The following is an 18515-nucleotide window of genomic DNA, read 5'->3' as shown; positions in this document are numbered from 1 at the left end:
CGTATGTCGTTGTAACATATGCCTTGTAATCCAAAGATCGTGTGTTCAAATCCCATGGACCCTAAGATTTTTTTATTATCAGCAGTAACGTTATACAAGTGAGTGAGTTTGCTCCACTTGCTGACGCTCGTTTTGCAATAGTCCCCACTCACAAAATAAAATGCCACTTTCAACACTTTAAGGTAAAACGTGAATGACTATTTTTCCACAAAAACGGCTTTATTAAGAAAACTTGACGATTTAGGTATGAGGACATGTATATCATCTTGAAGCATTTTTCACCATCTTTCAATTTATCGAGTAATATACAGTAATATACAAAATGAACTTTCGACTACTTTTATGCACAATGGAAATAATAGTAATTTTAGCACGGCCTGTATGATATGGAGTCGATTTCTTGGTATTATTTGAATATTTCGAATTCGTCCAAACTATCATCAAAATATCAACTTTTCATGAATTGAGAGTACTGATGTACTTAATTTCAATTAAGGCTATCTTTTGGACCATATTTAGCACAATTTATTTTTTATCTCTAAAACAGATAGAGATAGGTATAGGACATTATCAACAAAAAAGTATTAAAATACTAGAGCGATTCCAAAAATGTATTGATATACGGAGTGTTCCATTTAAAAAAATATAATTGCTAGGACATTTTGATAGAAGTGGCAACGCCGCAATGCTGAAAATATTTTAGATCGATAGAACAGGTAAGGAAATGTGAGAGGTGGTCTAACCTACCATCGACCGTGAGTCACGCTGTATATACTGTAGTAAACACAACTGTATACGCTGTATAGTTCAGGGCTGAAGCATTCAAAAATGGTAAAAAGTGAAAACAAATAATAGTAGGATGAAACCCATCAGAAATTGAGGGAAATGTGATAAAAATGAAAGAAAAAATAAATTACGGGCGATCTGAGTTCGGGAAGTGGCACGAGTGAGTTTTTTAGGGTAAATAATGGTTTGTCTCGATTTCCGGCAAAACTACAAGTCCTAACGAGGAAAACAAGGACACAATAATAAAAACTTCAATGAAATGATCACAGTCACAAGGGTTTTCTTGTAAATAAGTAGAAGAAGATGCTGACGCTGAAACAGTTAAGACCTTGATATAAATTGCCAGAGACACTGTCATTGCTGTGTGTCGAAATATTGATATTTTGGTCGTTTTGAATCAATGAAATTCATATATCCATGACATTTATTTTCTCACATCAGGTTCTGATAATGTAAAGGATCTATTTTTAACGTCTAATAGTTTCAAACATCAATACTTTAAAAATATTGTTGCATTTCTGCATAGTTTTTTGGTTGCGATAGAACATATAGATTTGCCGGAAAAGGTAAGGAAAGTATCGTAAATTCAATATTAGACGCTAAAATATATTATAAAGAAGATGCAAGTAAAGAAGTTATAAAAAATGGATTACAATTAATCAAATCTATTTATCTATGCAAAAATGAAAAAATAACACTGAATCAATTGGGATTTCAAAAATATCATTTGACAAAAATTAAATTATCTCTCATTTTGGCAAACCTCCCACTCACAGAAGGAGCAGCAGAACAACATTGTTACAGGGCATATTATATCAGCTTCAAACTTGGTTTGGTAACGAACTGATAGCAACAGATTGGGGCTGGAAGCAACATCATGTCCAAATTTACAAAAAAGAAATTAATTCCGAAAGTATTGCTCGAAACTATTTGCTGCAGTTGTGAAGATTTGGCTGTCGATAATATGGTTTAAAATGCACAAATTATGCACAAATTGTCATGGTTCTGAAAATTGCTTCAATATGGAAGAAAAACCCTACGAGGAAGTTGGAAGATGGAATTGTGGATGAAGAACCGATGTACATTGGAAATAATAATATTGGGGACGAAGAGAAAGATTTCGAAGATCAACTACAATCGGAAAGGTTTGTCGAATCTAACGATGAAATAATGCCATCAAAGAAACAAAAACTGATGAATAGGTAAATAAAATTCAACATAAGGTATTTATAATATAAAAAAAAAATATAATTAATAACTTAATCAGAATGAAGTATCTAAATTCAATAGTACGATTCACATGTATATTTATATTTAATGAAATTTTCTATGATATGAATGTAACTATAATTCAATGAATAAACTTTTAAACTGAATAAAATTGCAGCCATCACATTTTTTTGATGGAATTGAACATAATGATTGAAACAAAATTTTCGAATTCGAGGATTTTTTCGATTTTTTGCATTTTCTGAGAACATTTACTACAGTAATGTATGCATGAAATGCATGAATCGGGCATTTCATTGAATATCATAAAATACATGATTTTGAACAATCTTCCGCAAATAATAACATTTCAGTGCTAACATCTTTACCGGCATTTTTTTACAATTTGTGGTTATACATTCGAGCATTTTGAAACTATACCCTCAGAATTTTGAATGTCACTCAATTTGTACACCTATGAATTATTTGGTTCAAATGTTTCCCCGATAAAAAGTTTACCTGGTTGTACTGTAGATACGACATGAATCGCGATGTGTTGAAGAATATTTTGAGCAAAGGTAAAACATTCCACCTTACTCTCTGATTGTGATGAATGATGCAAGCTATTATTCCAGGAAATTTAAAAAAATATTAACTAATACTAATGCATAGAGAAAAGCGTATGTACCTATACCATTTAGTAGCTTCATCAAAAATATACAATTTGGTGAAAGTATGATCGAAAAAACTTCAGTCAACGAGAAAGTAATACAAATAATAACAAAAGTTAATTGGTGCTCCGGGGCGACTTTATTGATTCCAGTGGTGCATTTGCTGTTTCAGTTGCAGAAAAATCCGAAAAAACCTGCAGCACCACATCATCTGAATATCTTGATCTGCCAATGTCCTCTCTTTCATAAAACAAAATGTGAGGTGTCTTTAGAGGCTCCAACAAATTCAAGACATCGTCAGAACACTAAGTGACACAACTATTGTCAAACTTAAACGATTCCGTTTCGTCTTTGATAAAAGCGTAATAATGAACAAATTCAACGCCAAAATCACACTGAACAATGACTGCATGGAGATTTTAATAGTGGTCTGCTAGATTGAAAAGTTCGTCTATTTCGATACTTTGTAAGAGTTTGGTGCTTTCGTCAGAGGTTGAGTCACTTGTTTACTTTGTAGTAAATGTTCAATAGGTAGCAAAAATGTATGTGATTTTCTAGAACTCTAACTAGCATTTCCTAATCTTCATGCAGTCATTGTTCACTGTGGTTCTGGCGTTGAATCTGGTCATTATTACGCATTGGTCGTGTCATTAAGTGTTCTGGCGATGTCTTGAATTTATTGGAGCCTCTGGAGGCACCCTACATTTTGTTTTATGAGATTGAATAAACTATTGTTCAAAGTATATTGGAATGAATCCCCTTTCACGGAATATGTAGCCATCAAATTGGCACAGAAACCAAATATTATTTTATTGCATCTGCTCCCTTATCATTACTAACTTAACCCCCCTCGTATCGAAGGGAGGGTAGTGAAAGGTTTTGTTGCAAAAAAAAACATGGCACTCAAAATGGAAGATGTTATTTTTTGAGGGGTCCTTAAAAATTGTCGATTCCGAAAAATTGCTAAAATGTATTGAACATGTTTTGAAAGAAGAGGACAGCATGTTACAATCAGAATATTCAGCTAGGAAAATTATAGAAGCGTTAATCATAACATTCATTGAAGATCAGTCGGATTCATCTGATGAAAAACATATCATAATTTTTGCCTATACTTAATATATTTTCGAATGAATATACCTATTTATTATTATGTAAATATTCCAAATTGAAATACTATAATGCTAAAAATAATGGTATTAATTCACGTACCTATATAAATAAACATAGTTATTAGTTTCATCAGAATTTTGTTTTGGCAGTCTGGCAGCATTTTGCATTTGTAATAGGCATACATTATTCTTTTCTATTCGGAAACAGTGAAAAATGCATATATTTTTCAAAGTTATGCTGAGTTATGCTCAATATTTTTCATTGCAGGCCATAGGTGGCACTATCGAAACGAAGCGTTTCTGTTGTATTTTTTCAGACAAATGCAATGAAATCTACCTCATACTTTGAAAAAATTCAATTGCTTCTTGTGGATGAAATGGGTATTTAGTCCTTTCCGCCCTGTCAATGGCATTCCATAAAATCGAATAATACATTGAAGATAGGCCGGTAAAGGACAAAAAAAAACTTCAACAAAAAAAAATATTTGTAATTTATTTACCTACCTCAGGAACTTTCTAGAACCCACTTCGATCAATTAATTCCTGCAAATAGAATACATAAAATATCGCAAAACTTCTTCAGTAAAAAATGTAGTTTTTATATATACAATGAAATCCTGAGGTTTACGGGTAAATTCATTTTCTACCATGCTTCCTTAAGCTTAAGGAAGCTATTGTATAGCGAAACACATGTCGCGGTTTTTGTGAATTCCTTTATAGTAAAAATCATGCAATAAACTGTATTAATTAGTTTTTTTAATATTGAATGATGCAGCTCTGGGTCTATGATGTAACATCAATAGCCGTAATGAAGGTTGTCTACAATTAAGGATCGAAATATCTTTACACTCTTATCTCACTTTCACAGAGCGTGGTTACACCTCCTGTTGACAGTCAGTCTCTTTACATCCGCGCGCGGAATTAAGCGCGTACAAAATATGTGACATTGTGTTCAAAAATATTGCGTCAAGAAAAATGTTTTCACAAAGTGAATCAGTGCTCCTCACAGTTTTCATGCTTTTTATTTTGGAATACTCGGCAGGTGAGTCAGAATGTGTAAATGAAAATTGTTCCATAATTTTTGGAATGAATTATTTGCCTTTATATTTCGTTGTTTAAATGAGATTTACCTGTTCCGAAATTATTCGATATCAACTGAAAATTCACCATAGATCAATGTTTACATTTTTCATTATCTCTATATTTCCTTGGAGATGATCCACTTGAATCGCATGTGGACGAGGTGTATGGTAAAATCATACCTACATCGATTCCAATTTTCAAGGCAAACAGCGATCATTACTTATAATCCCTGGAGCATTTTCAGTCAACAGTGTGTCGCTCCATCGTTCATGGTATTACTTTAATTTAATTACTGTTATTGTAAATTTAGTTTAAATAGTGTCATTATTTCGGAAGCTCCAAATTGTATTTTATCTCCTGAACTGAGTAATGCTCAATATTTTTTATTGCAGAGGCATTATTGAAACGAAGCGTTATTGTTGGCTTTTTTTCAGACAAATGCAATAAAATCTACCACATAAGTACTTTAAAAAAATTCAATTGCTCCTTATGGATGAGATAGTTATTTAGGGATTTCTGCCCTGTCAATGGCATTCCAGAAAATCGAATGACACATTGAAGATAGGCCGGTAAAGTGCATGAAAAAAATTTCAACACTGAAAATTATTTTCATTTTATGTACCTACCTCAGAAACTTTCTAGAACCCACTTCGATCAATTAATTCCTGCAAATAGAATACATGAAGTATCGGAAAACTTCTTCAGTAAAAAACGCAGTTTTATATATACAGTGATGTCCTTAAGTAACGGGCAAATTTATTTTTTACCATGAATGCAAATGAAAAATTCTGAAAAATTCTTACCCGCTAGGGGTAAGGTTAGGTCCAAAGAGAGTGGGCATATTCGACCCTCCACCGCAACACGCAAGGGTTTATTGTGGCTCACACATATTCGCCATCGGCCAAGTAGACCCAGCTTCTTAACGAAGCCGATAAGTTTGTATGGTGAGTGGTCTCTCAGGTCAGGTCAGTCTGGGGACCTGATTCGGTCCCCAGCGGGGCAGGCACAAAGTATATGCTGTGCTATTTCATCGTTATTGGGGTAGGTACTCGGATAGTCAAGTTGCAAGATTCCCACCTTGATACCCACGACAACTTTTCCATATGAGGGTTTTTGCACGTCAGCTACACCTGACGATGCCTTACATTCAGCCGTGCAGGGCTTTTTCGCCTTTGGTTTTGGTGAATCATCACTTGACTGCAAACGTTTGCTAACCTGCTCATGGAAGGGTTGCCCCCCCCCGAGACCGATTCTGCGTACGTCGCTCAAGAATTTATGCAAGGCGGTTTTATAAGGTACCCGGCTCTTGAGGAGAAGACTCAGTCGTTTCCTGGCTGCACCACCAAACTTTATTTATCCCGCTAGGGGTAAAAGAGGTTGTAAAAATTGTAAATGGAAGGGGGTTGCGTATGATACCGCGTTCAAACGGGTTTTCAATTCTCTATTCAGCAATATAGCACTCTTTGATTTTTATACTCATATACTCAAGAAAAAAGTAACTTCATTCCAAACAAGCAAGTAGCTCTTGGAAAGATACCTGTTACTGTGTTACTGATAGACTAGAAGGACTTTAATTGAGCAGAAGGCCGTTTTTTGAATTTGAAAAAGTTAAATAAGGAATTTACAGAAAAAAAACCATTACTAATATCAAATTCACGTACAAAATACTGAAAGAACTTGCAATCAGCGATCGAATTCGTTTTTATAATTCACAATATCAAGTATTCATTATTTCTGGAAATAATACAAATTACTCCAATAATTCTCCTTTGCTTCGTTGTCTAGAGAGTTGAAATTCTATTCCAAATATTACCTATACACATTGATATTTTTACCACCTTTGTTGGCAAACTGAAAAAATATTTTATTCTCTGGCTTGAATTATAACTTTCACCACTGTATAAAATGTTTACTTATCAGCATGATTTTATTACATTTGTTAATACTGTTTCTGGGTTAGTCCCGCTTGCATTCCTCTGAAAATAAATGAGTAAATCAATGATGTAGAAATATTTTATTTAATGGTTCAATTATGCCAGATACAAGGAAAAAGTATACTTTTCACCAGCTCCACAACTTCATTATTGATGAAAATAATGTTTTTTTTTTATGTTTGCAACTTTTTATGACATAACCAGTATGGAATATTCAAGATACTGATCTTTCAAGATGGCGATCAATTGTGAAGATACAAATAAACTATCATACACGCACGAATGAATATCTGAAGGTAAATACTTTTCCATATCTGTAACTTTCAAGATTACTTAGCGATCTGAATACAAAAATTAATGAAAAAAAATAATTCGAATTATGTTACATAACCAAATTGAATTATAGAAAAGTAAAAAGGTATCCCTGTCTTCAAAGAAAACATATTCTGTAACCTTGCATGTACCTTATAAAAAAATCTATATGTGATATGTGAATCTATTAATATTCCCCTATCACCCTAAAAAGATAAAAGAGAGCGAAAGAATGAGACAACATGAAGAAATATATATATATATATATATATATATATATATATATATATATATATATATATATATATATATATATATATATATATATATATATATATATATATATATATATATATATATATATTTCGTAATATTGAAAGGGGTTCTCAGGAAAGTTTAAGAAGGAAAAGTTTTACAGAAAATCTACGAAATGATTAGGACTATGAAATTTGATTACAAATGGGAAAACAAAAATGTTATAGTTGCCCATCGAATATAAGGACTCAAGTGCAAATCTGTTTTCAAATGTTCTAGTTTTATTTTATTTCATTTCTGAAACTCATTCCATAAGTTTTGGTGCAGGTTCTTGCTATTGGAATATGTTTTTGATATATTTAGCAATTTCAGCACTTAATATAAATACCATTTAATATAACATGTTTCAATTTTGTTGGTGTACAAATATTTTTCACGTTACGACATTTTTTAATATTGTCGCCCCATTTTCACCCCCTCAGACAGGCTGGGGAAATATGACGTGAAGTTTTTTCTGTCAAATAGATTATCAGGAATAACATGTCCCAATATTGTAGGTTTACAAAGTCGATTTTTCGTGTTACGAATTTTTTTAATATTTCTACCCTATTTTTACCCCTCAGACGGCCTGGAAAACTATGACATGAAGTTTTTTCCGTCGAATAGATGAAGTCATTTCTACAAGAAACAGAAATTCCAAAATAATGAAGATTTTATGAATATTTTCATAAGATATGAAATATTTTTTAAATAACTAGAATAATAACTTCAATATCTTCGTTAGGTTTTGAAAAATTTTAAATAATTTTTGGGTTTCATTGATATATATATATATTACCCGAATCAATAATTGGGGAAATAATCTATAAAAATACGATACTGATAATTAGACTTGTAATAATTTGAAACAAACGAGTCATACTCGCAACTGAAAACTGTACATAAAAAACATTTCTGAAAAATGTTATTCATTTTGTGAAAATGGAAAAAAACACTGTGACTTCTTTCCTTTCGATTCCGAATCCACATAGTTTTCCCAATTCCTACTTTCCTAATTTTCCTGAAAACGTATTAGACATCAGAAATATTGACATTTTTCAATATCATTCTGTTTATAAGGATAATCAATTTGCATGGCTTTGGTCGAACCTGAATTGAATTCAACTTTCATGGCAAACCAAACAACGATCATTACTTGTAATCCCTGAGGTATTTTGTTATCAACATTTTCAGTCAGCAAATGTGTCATTCTACTCTTCATTGTATCACTAATTTAAGATTTATAGACTTTTGTGACCCTATTATTGTGCACGTAGTTATGTTCATTTCATTTCAAATTTTTCCCATGAAATTACATTCTCAATTTCATGTAAACATTACCAGTCACATCTGGTGAACATAATTATCAATTAGTTATCATAGTGAATTTGCATTGTGAGTACCTAAATAGCATACATTCAAAAACTGAATTAAAATTCTATTGCTTATTTTTTAAACAAATTCGTTCATTATTACTTACATTGAAACTGTAAAGCAGTCAATGTTGCTTATTTTTTCGATTCATGGTTGTTGTTTTTATATTGCAGAAATTGTCTCAAGGTGATTGAAGTGTTCTTGATATGAATGAAATCTGGCGATTATCAACCAAACCGGTTTAAATTGTGTTTTCAAAATATCGGTCATTATGAAGGTTTCCGTGGGACACCTGCAGATAGAACAGAATAGTTATAAACAATAACGTCGTGAGGAAATGATTGTAGAAATGATTTATGAATTTTGTACATATTTATGACCATTATTTCAAAGATATTTGTTTGAAGGTGATTGACAATGTTTCGTGATGAATTTCACTAGTTCGGACTTCCATTGTCTACTATATAAAATGATTTGAAATCCCTGAAACAAGTAAAAAAAGAATAATTAGACAAGAATAGTTGAAAATAACAATTATATTAAGCAACAATAAACCTGAAATGAAATGATAGTGAAATAACCTACAAGTAAAAAATATAATAGTTGAATAAATAAAAAATTAAAGGAATGCAAAAAGAAAATAATAAAAATAAAGTGTAGAGATTCCAAGTCACGTTAGTTCACGACGTTTCGATTGTAGATACCAACAATCGAAACGTGACTGACTGTCATCTAAAATAAGTTCGTTTTGAGATGATGAAAGGTGTTTGAAAAATTTGGTGAAACTGTAGACATGAATTAATCTCATATCACAAGATTTTATTTCGACTGATAAAAATGCGTATATTTCAGTCAGTATTTCTACTGATGAATCCAATACGTTAGGAACAGAAAGTTTCATTTCTTCATTATCACTAGTGGAGAGTTATCAGTAATTTTTTGTCTCTTTATGATGATAAACTTTATGATGTCGTAAACCTATTTTCGGACAATTTTCCTCTACGAATTCAAATTGAAACGAAGCGCTACCAAGAGAGCCTGACAAATTAACCAGGCATATGGCAATGTGTCAATGTGTTAATGAACACAGTTCGACGTAGGTTTGCAAAATTTCATTCCGGAGATATCAGCCTTGAAGATATGAGCCCCGAAGTGGTCAACCTACATTGATACAGGACAAGGATTTGAGGAATCTGGTGGAGCAACCAAAACGATCAGGAGAGACGTTCAGGACAGCGGTTGGACACCGATGTCCAGCTGGCACTGCCCAAGAGGTCTCATCCTGCTCCACGACAACGCCCGAAAATTGAGCGAATTGAACGAATTGAGCGTCACAGCTCTGCCTCACTTACCATACTCAACAAGACTCCGAACACTTCGATAACTGTCTCACCGCTAGAATCATTCTTTTATTTTGGAAAGTTGGATAGAAGTAATTTCATACTTGAAATATTTGTTAAGAAACCGCATAACATGAGTGAACCAGATATCCTATATTTTCATTAAACTGTAAACGCATAGTCCTCAATCAATGGGCTTGTTTCATGATTTTTGGTTTATAGTTTACTTGATGAAATTGAAAAACAGTGCACTTTGTTTCATCTCTCTGAGTACCGTAGTTTTCACGTAATTAATTATTAAAAATCGAATGTGGTAGGGTGGTGACGTCACGCCCCTACTCCCGCTTCTTGTTCGATTAACCAATAGGAACAATAAAAATAATCAACATTGCCAAATCGTAAAATTTACGAAGCATATAATTATCAATACAATTATGGAAGTGTATATGTAGGCCTGGTTTTCATGAGGCTGTTATGGATAGTGTTTCCGGATCTGAAGCAGGTTCTCATGTTGCACCTGGACCCAATTCTTCTTATCCTTTCCAAAAACCCTCTAACTTTTAGTCAAAGTCTGTTCCACCATCGCTTTGAAGTAGCCATTCCATTGAAAATCATTTGTCTTATTCTTTGTCGTGACCTTCCTACGTATTACAGAGCCTGAAAGCATGGTCTAATAGAGTCTTGATGATTTCTCTTTTAGTCGATTGATGGTGGTTGGATTCGTGATTAAGATACTGTTCCGTGTGGGTGGGATTTCGGTATACAGATGTTTCCACTTAGTATCGGCCCTCTTCACCAATATTTGTATTTTATTTCACTGTTGTTTCATTTCAGGGTTTTTTTTGCTCAATATTGCTATTTCCAGCTATTCTTTTTTAATTTTTTTTTTATTAATTCTTTCTGGGATTTCGAATCATTTTATATAATATCAGACAATGGAAGTCTGAACTAATGAAATGAATAGAACTGCCCGATACTTGATGAAAATCGATATCAAAACTAATTAATAAAGTTTATTGTGAAACCGTTTAAAGTGAAAAATCATACAATAAACTGTATTAATTACTTTCAAAACCTTTCAAACAGAATATTTCATTTCTGTATCTTTACAAACTCAAAATGAACAAATATGAAAATAACTTAGTGAGGTTGTCATTTCAAGAATGGCAAAAATATTGTGATTCTTTGTGAATCGATTCATTAAGTATGTTTTCATGACCTTCTTCTGGAAGTTGTTTGTTTTGGAATATTAAATTTAGAATTTATTGATACCTGAAATATTTGCTAAAACACTCAATATAATCAGTATATCTCATGTACTATAATTTTCTTGAAAGTGAAAAAATACGTGTATTCTTATTCAATGAAAAATATGTATTTCAACTGAACTCAAAAAAAATGTTGCACTTTCGTATTATCACATACAGAAAATAAACAATTATTTGGAGATGAATTCATTCATAATCCAAAAAATCAATATTTCTGGGCCATATAGTACCTAGTTGAAAATTGCCAAATAGATAAATTATTTTGATTTCGTAGATAACCGCTTATCATCCGGATGCTTCAAATTTTTTGAAAGACGTATTACATTGCAGACATTTTATATAGCACTATCAGAAGATACATGGAAAATTTCTCACAAAATGGATTGAACGATGGGAGATGGCATTCCAGCAAAACGAGATACACAGTTGGCCTACTTAGAGGTCCGCACCCCCCGAAATGGGACCACGGCTCGCACGTATTGGGCTGAAGAGTCGAATATATCAATTTGAAAATTATCCAAACCAAACATAACAAAACCACACAATTTTTTTCCCCTACATTCTGATGGCCTCAGACATGATGCCACTGGATACATTTCAAAACTATACGTAACACATACAGTGCAAACGTAAATGGTACTTCTTTCAGAAGGGATAAGTTATTGAAGTCGGACAAAATGCAAGTATTCAAGAAAGGCAATAAAGTTGCACCACTTGTCGTCGAGTGAGACCAACTTTATTTTTTAATTAGAAAAGGAGACTTGTGATGCCACATTCAATATGTATTTCAATTTTCTATTGAAAACTTTCTCATTTTTTGGAATCAAATCAGCCGTTTTCGAAAAATCGGCAGTATATTCGTTTTGAGCATCTGAAAACGAACATTAAAAATAATTTCAGGAAAAAATCAGTCAAATTTTCAGGTCATTCTAAGAACTGTTTAGAATATTTACTATTCTTTCCTTGATAAAAATCAAGTCTAATTTATTTCCTCCGGTAATTCCTTCGCCAGCACCTCTTTTTCTATTCACGAGTTCTGAGATGAATTGCGGTTGTGTATCGTAAATACTTCAGATATCACGTATTCTCTCAAAAAAATCTAGAGGTGTCTTATCAGGTGATTTCGTAGACTCTTTTGAGAAACCACGTCACCCTTCTCATATACCTATAAAAGAAAAAACAATACGCCGTGAATTGCTCATATTTTCTCATATTTCAATGAATTCACAAAATTCATCAATGCATTTTAGAAAAAGCCTCTCTCACAAATCATGTTGATTCTATCTCAAAATTGTCTTCATATTCCATATTCCTTAAGATTATCGAAATCATAGGCGATTACGTAGTTTCAGTATATGAATTAAGGAAGATGATGGGGAAATAATATATCATCAATTTATGTACCATTAACTGAAAATTGAAGAATTGCCAGTATACCAATTGACGTATTTTTCTGACCACATTGATGAAATTGCAATAAAACATTTGCTTCCACTTATCGCCGCATCCAATCGATTCCAATTATAACTGATATAATCGACTCAGAGAAAATCGTATCTACGGTATTTTCCATTGTAGTTGATAAAACAGATAAAGTCGAAGGATATTGTGATCTTCACGCAGTCCTTGGAAGTTTAAAATGATGTGTAAATAACAATGTGAATTATCATTATGTTTCGAAATAACGTCTCGTATTTGAGAAAATAAATGCTTAGATGTTTCAAATGGAAGTTTTATTCGGTAGTTGTCGAAGTTTCAGTTATTACAGAGACAAACATTTCGGTGTAGTCATAGTGGATAATTTAGTGATAGTATATCACGAAATGGTTTCCTAGTTCCCTTGAGTTGAATAAAAATTGCATCTTTGTTGGTTTTACGTTGCTGTCACCTCACCTCATTAGTACAAATGACAAATACTCTACGTTTCATTGATTCACTGAGTCACTCACTTTTACCACACCTTAACCAGTTCTAGTTTGTTCGTTACCCGAGAGTTGAGGTTGAAATGATGCGTTTACTTCCTCGTGTTATTTATCGAACAATTTTCAACAAGACAAGAATACACATTGTTGAAAATATTTTGATGAGTAATCAACAGAATATTCGTAATCTCATGAATAAAGTTTGACTCACGACGAAAACGCTTCTCGCATTATTGGTATGATATTTGTTATAACGTCTACCTCTGGGTGTTATTTGTTATTGAAAATATGAATTTTTCAAGCGATTCAAAGAATATTTTGAGGAGAAATAAAAAATTTGTTCTACTGATAATTGTTGGATTTTCACCAATATTTTGTGTCATTATACTGTATAGTATAGGAATATAGTAGTATAGGAATAATAGTACAGGAATGGAAGTATAGCCTATTCTGTTTCAGGTTATACAGACTCTTTTGGTTCTGACCGAAGTTCTGCTCTGTCATTGCTGGAATAATGCCACTTTCAGTAACAAACATTGGAACAGTATTGATTTTCAGAAAATTGCAAATATGCAAGGAATCGCTCCTCGAAATAATAAATAATAAATATTTCAGAACGAATCGAAAGTTCTACAGTAACTATGGTCTGGATTCCTGGCCATACTGGCCTGGAAGGCAATGAGGCTACTGACTCCCTTACAAATGAGGGTGCTGCAAGCTGCTTCTTCGGACCAGAATCTTTCATTGGCATCGCTTTAGGCTTTGCCAAACAAAGACTGAACACCTTGATGGCAAGAACATTTGTGGACTTCTGGCAGAATCTTCCAGGATTGACTCACTCCAAGGCGTTTATTCACCCTTCGAAGCTTGTTGGACAGTTGTTGGACTACAGTAGAAATGAACTACGATATCTAACAGACCTTTATTCAGGTCACTGTCATTTAAGTCATAATATGCAGAGACTCGGACTGTCGGAAGACAGTGTTCGGAAGAACCGTACAATCACCATCTTACCTAAAATACCACTTACCATACGAACTAATTGGCTTCGTTAAAAAGTTAGGTTCATTTGGTCGAGTGTGAATAGATGTGAGCCACGATAAACCGTCGCGGGTTGCGGTGGAGGGTCGAATTGACTCACTCACTTTGGACCTGACCTAATATAACCTAACATCTACGGTGACTAGTGAAGTTAATTCAATTTAAAACTGTATTGTGTAATCTGAAAAAAATGGATATTTTGAACAATTTCAAACTAATATTTTGGTTACTCATTGTGTCATTTGAAAGTTGCATTGAATTTGCCTTTCAGGATAATTTTTTCGCGATTTCCAATTTCAAGTTTGGTTACGAGATGGTTATTATCTCCAATATTGAAGATTGTATTGGTGAGTATTCAATAAAAACTATAATGATTTCAATAGAAAAATCAGTACAAGCAATGAAAGCAAAATACTTAAAATCACAGTATCTACTTTCAAAAAAAGTAAATTCATCTTATCAGTTATTTTCAGTTGGAAGTAATAGTACAGATAATTATATTGTAGAAACCAACACCTTGAATAGTGAATACTGGAAAGAGTAACTTCTGGCATGGTTATAGTTGGGGATCATTTTTATTTTCACAATATTAAATTGCAAACCAATCTGTTCATTAGTGCAGTCAAAAACGTCGGAATTTTAAAGAATCTGTCGTTTACAATATGACAACATGAAACTTTTATATTATATAATTCATAATGTTCCTAACGACACTGAACAAATATGTTAATTGTTGACTGCGGCATCGAATGCAGAATAAAGTACCTCCTTGAACAAAGTAAAATAAACAAATTAGTGTATTCTGATGTTCTCATGTAGACATAGACATGAGTGATAAAAAGTGAGTCAGATCTTTCTTCAAAATATAATTGTAAATTGTGTTGAAATAATTGTAAACGTATCTGAAAACTTGACAAAACCATCAATATTAAGGTGGTAACTATCAAAATTTGAAATGGAATTTCGATAATTGTAGTAATTTACATTTTTGGAGTTTCAACAACTATTGTAGCAAGCGATCCATGTGGTAAAAATATCATATTAATGGATTATAAGTAGTTCTAATACAAAATTATCATACAATATTTTTTTTCAATAGTTATTTGTTATACATGATGGATTTTCTATTACAACAGTTCACTTCCAACTCATAATTTTTTCCAAAACATGTGTTAATAGTTAGTGTAACGAATAAATTTGAAAAAGCTGCTGGGATTGAATTGTCATCGATGACATGAGGTTGTAAGTTTATGAGTCAAGACGGGCTCCAAAAGATTAAGACATGGGTTGATTGTAGTCTACTGACCTTGAATGTTAGTAAGACGAAATTTATGACATTTTCTCTGCAAAACACTGATCAGCCACACATAACAAAACTAAAAATAAAAAGTTTCAGATGCGACTTATATCAACAATGTACATGTGATATAATAAAAAGGACTCCATTTATCAAATACTTGGGTGTTATACTGGACCAGCATTTCAGGTGGGACGAACACATAATTCATGTCACGAAAAAACTGAGAGAGCCTATTTACACCTTCTATAACCTACGAGATATTGTAGATAGGAAGAATTTGAGAATGTGTTATACATATTTAGCTGAGTCGGTAATACGGTACTGTATAATAGCTTGGGGTGGAACATTTCATAGTACAATGACTTGCATGCAAACAGTGCAAAACACTTTATTAAAACTAATATTCAAGAAACGCAGATTGCATGTAAGTGATTATCTATATAGTGATACCAAATTACTAAACATCAGATCCTTATATCCTTTCCAAAGCCTGATACATGGATTTATTCAAATATTGAAAAATATGACCAATGGCAATCCAAAATAAGTAGATTCACTGAAAAACTACAACCACTATTCTTTCACAACACTCACACTCAGAGATATTCTCTATTTTGGCCCAAATCTTTATATATGCCCAACACCTAAGAAAAAATCAACACTCTTCCCAAATTAAAAAAATATTAAAATTATACCATTCTGAAAATGCAACAATGTTTAACAATATCTTCTGAATTCCCTATTACAAAACTGACACAAATTTATCATATGAAAATTCCAAGAAGTATTCATTCATGAATACTCCTTGCTCTCACTCCTTTCTTTGCCTTTACCTTCTCTCTCCAATATATTATATAACCTATGATATGAAAACTTTTTGTTTTGTTTTCTATAGTCGTAAGGATTCATTCAAATTGAGAGAATAGGCACATTACAAGCATGTTCAATGCTTAGCTGTAATTCTCGACTTCTTAATGAATTTAAAATAGCACATAAAATAATTATTCATGTAATGTAATTATTTAACTGAATTAAATAATATTATTATTAATTATAAAATTATTATACATTTAATGATTGTATATTTTTAGTCTCAATGAATGAAATGAAAATGAAAATGAAATGAATTGGATACTTCATCTTGTAATGTTATCCTTGAAATATACTCCTTTCAATTTGAATCATTAATACGAAAATCATTCGTCTACAGTCACTGAAGTGAAATATTTTTTTGTCGATTCATCTGATTATGCACTTCCTCATTTTTTGTGAGTGATAAAGATTGAATTTCCTTGTGATCCATACAATATGGATAATTCATTTTTCATTCTGAAAAATTTTCAGATATTCAAGCAGAATAAAATATTTACCAAAGAAAATTGAATATTGAGAATTTAGACTCACGTTCAAAATCAAGCGTTCTCGTTCAGTTCAAACCTATCTTATATTTTCGAAGAATAAAAATGCCGTGTTACAGATTATATAAATATTCAGGACAAAATTATTGGGATTTGAAAGAATGACTGAATTAATTGACTCAGAAAAAATTGAGAAGTTTCTGCCCTAGAACCAACTCCAAACAATCTATGAGCACGATAAAAAAAATATTGAATATATCACGGAAGATGTCACGATAAAAACGTATTTTTTTGTTGATTCCATATGCATTCAAACTTCAAAGTTAGTATTTTTCTAGTTTTCAAGTCCACACATTCTACCCGACTCCGTTTTGTATGACGTGAAATTCTTTCACGCGTTTCACATATCCGTTAGATCCGTTTTGAAATATTCTAATTTGAAATTCTCTTACGATATTTCTGTCTGCATATTGTTGACTCTAGTGTTGTATGTAATATTCTTCTAAAGTGAAAGTGAAAGCAAGTTATCCGTGACGCATCGTTCATTCGGTGAATACATGAAGGTACCCGTAGACGTCATTAGGTACTTCTGACTAAGAGTAGTTTGTTTCTTAATGATTTCATTATTTCGACGAAAAATACCAATAAGTTATCACTGCTCATTCTGTAACATGCATTCTATAACATACATTTTGTAATAAATTGATGGATGTAGCCGTTACTACGTGGTAGGAGATCATAATGAAAAGAGAAATAAAAATTTCTGTTTTTTACCACTTTTATTTGTAACTAACGTTACTGCAGTTGCGTCCTATATGGACATTCTCAAACTTATTCAAGTACTCATACAATATTGTATAAGTACTTATACAATATTGTATAAGTATAAGTACCTACTTACACAACATTGTATAAGTATAATTACTTATACAGTATTGTATAATTATAAGTACTTATACAATATTGTATAAGTTTGAGAATGTCCATATAGGACGAAACTGCAGTAACATCAGTTACAAATAAAAGTGGTAAAAAACAGAAATTTTCATTTCTCTTTTCAATGCATTTTGTACAATGAAAGTATATAGATTACCAAGTGAATGTTTTGCAGAATGCCATGTAATCTAACGGAAGTCTGTAATGTAATGTCACTTATATACTGGGATCACAATCGTTATCGATTGGATTTTCTTGGCGAGACTAAGGAAAAATGTCTATTATTGCTTGGGTATACACTGTGTCCAAGATAAGAATGATCAGCATGATACAGGGTCGATTAATTTAGAGAAAAGTAGCATATTTATGTGTCTAATAACATGACATTCAGAAAATTTTAATTTTCCGAGTAGTTTCGGAGATATCCGTAGAAAATGTAAAACAAATAGCACGTAAGCAAAATTTTTCTGCAATGTTTCGTCTTTTAGACAGCATCATCAACTTTGTATTTTTATATGGGCCGAAACTAAAGTATACCCTGTGTACTACTTCATTTTTCATTGTGAATACAGCAA

General features: G+C 32.3%; 1 protein-coding gene across 3 annotated transcripts in view; it reads left to right on the top strand.

Moving 5' to 3' along the window:
- The first annotated feature begins 4661 nt into the window (after nucleotides 1-4661).
- The window catches only part of Pvr (PDGF- and VEGF-receptor related), a 105843-nt gene continuing 91989 nt past the window's right edge, over nucleotides 4662-18515 (top strand). For 2 of the 3 annotated variants that reach the window (XM_074185301.1, XM_074185300.1), the window contains exon 1: nucleotides 14645-14693. In XM_074185301.1, the coding sequence (XP_074041402.1) occupies nucleotides 14660-14693 (34 nt within the window). In that variant the 5' untranslated portion in view covers nucleotides 14645-14659. Of the gene's footprint in view, nucleotides 4821-14644; nucleotides 14694-18515 lie in introns of those variants that run through there. The other variant, XM_023174138.2, reaches the window with a different exon arrangement.

This window comes from Leptinotarsa decemlineata, unplaced genomic scaffold, assembly GCF_025532065.1.
Source record: "Leptinotarsa decemlineata unplaced genomic scaffold, Ldec_3_MD MMD2_tig00026369_RagTag_RagTag, whole genome shotgun sequence".
NCBI classification, from domain to species: domain Eukaryota; kingdom Metazoa; phylum Arthropoda; class Insecta; order Coleoptera; family Chrysomelidae; genus Leptinotarsa; species Leptinotarsa decemlineata.
Note: the sequence above shows the minus strand (reverse complement) of the source record. Positions and strands in the feature narration are given on the sequence as shown.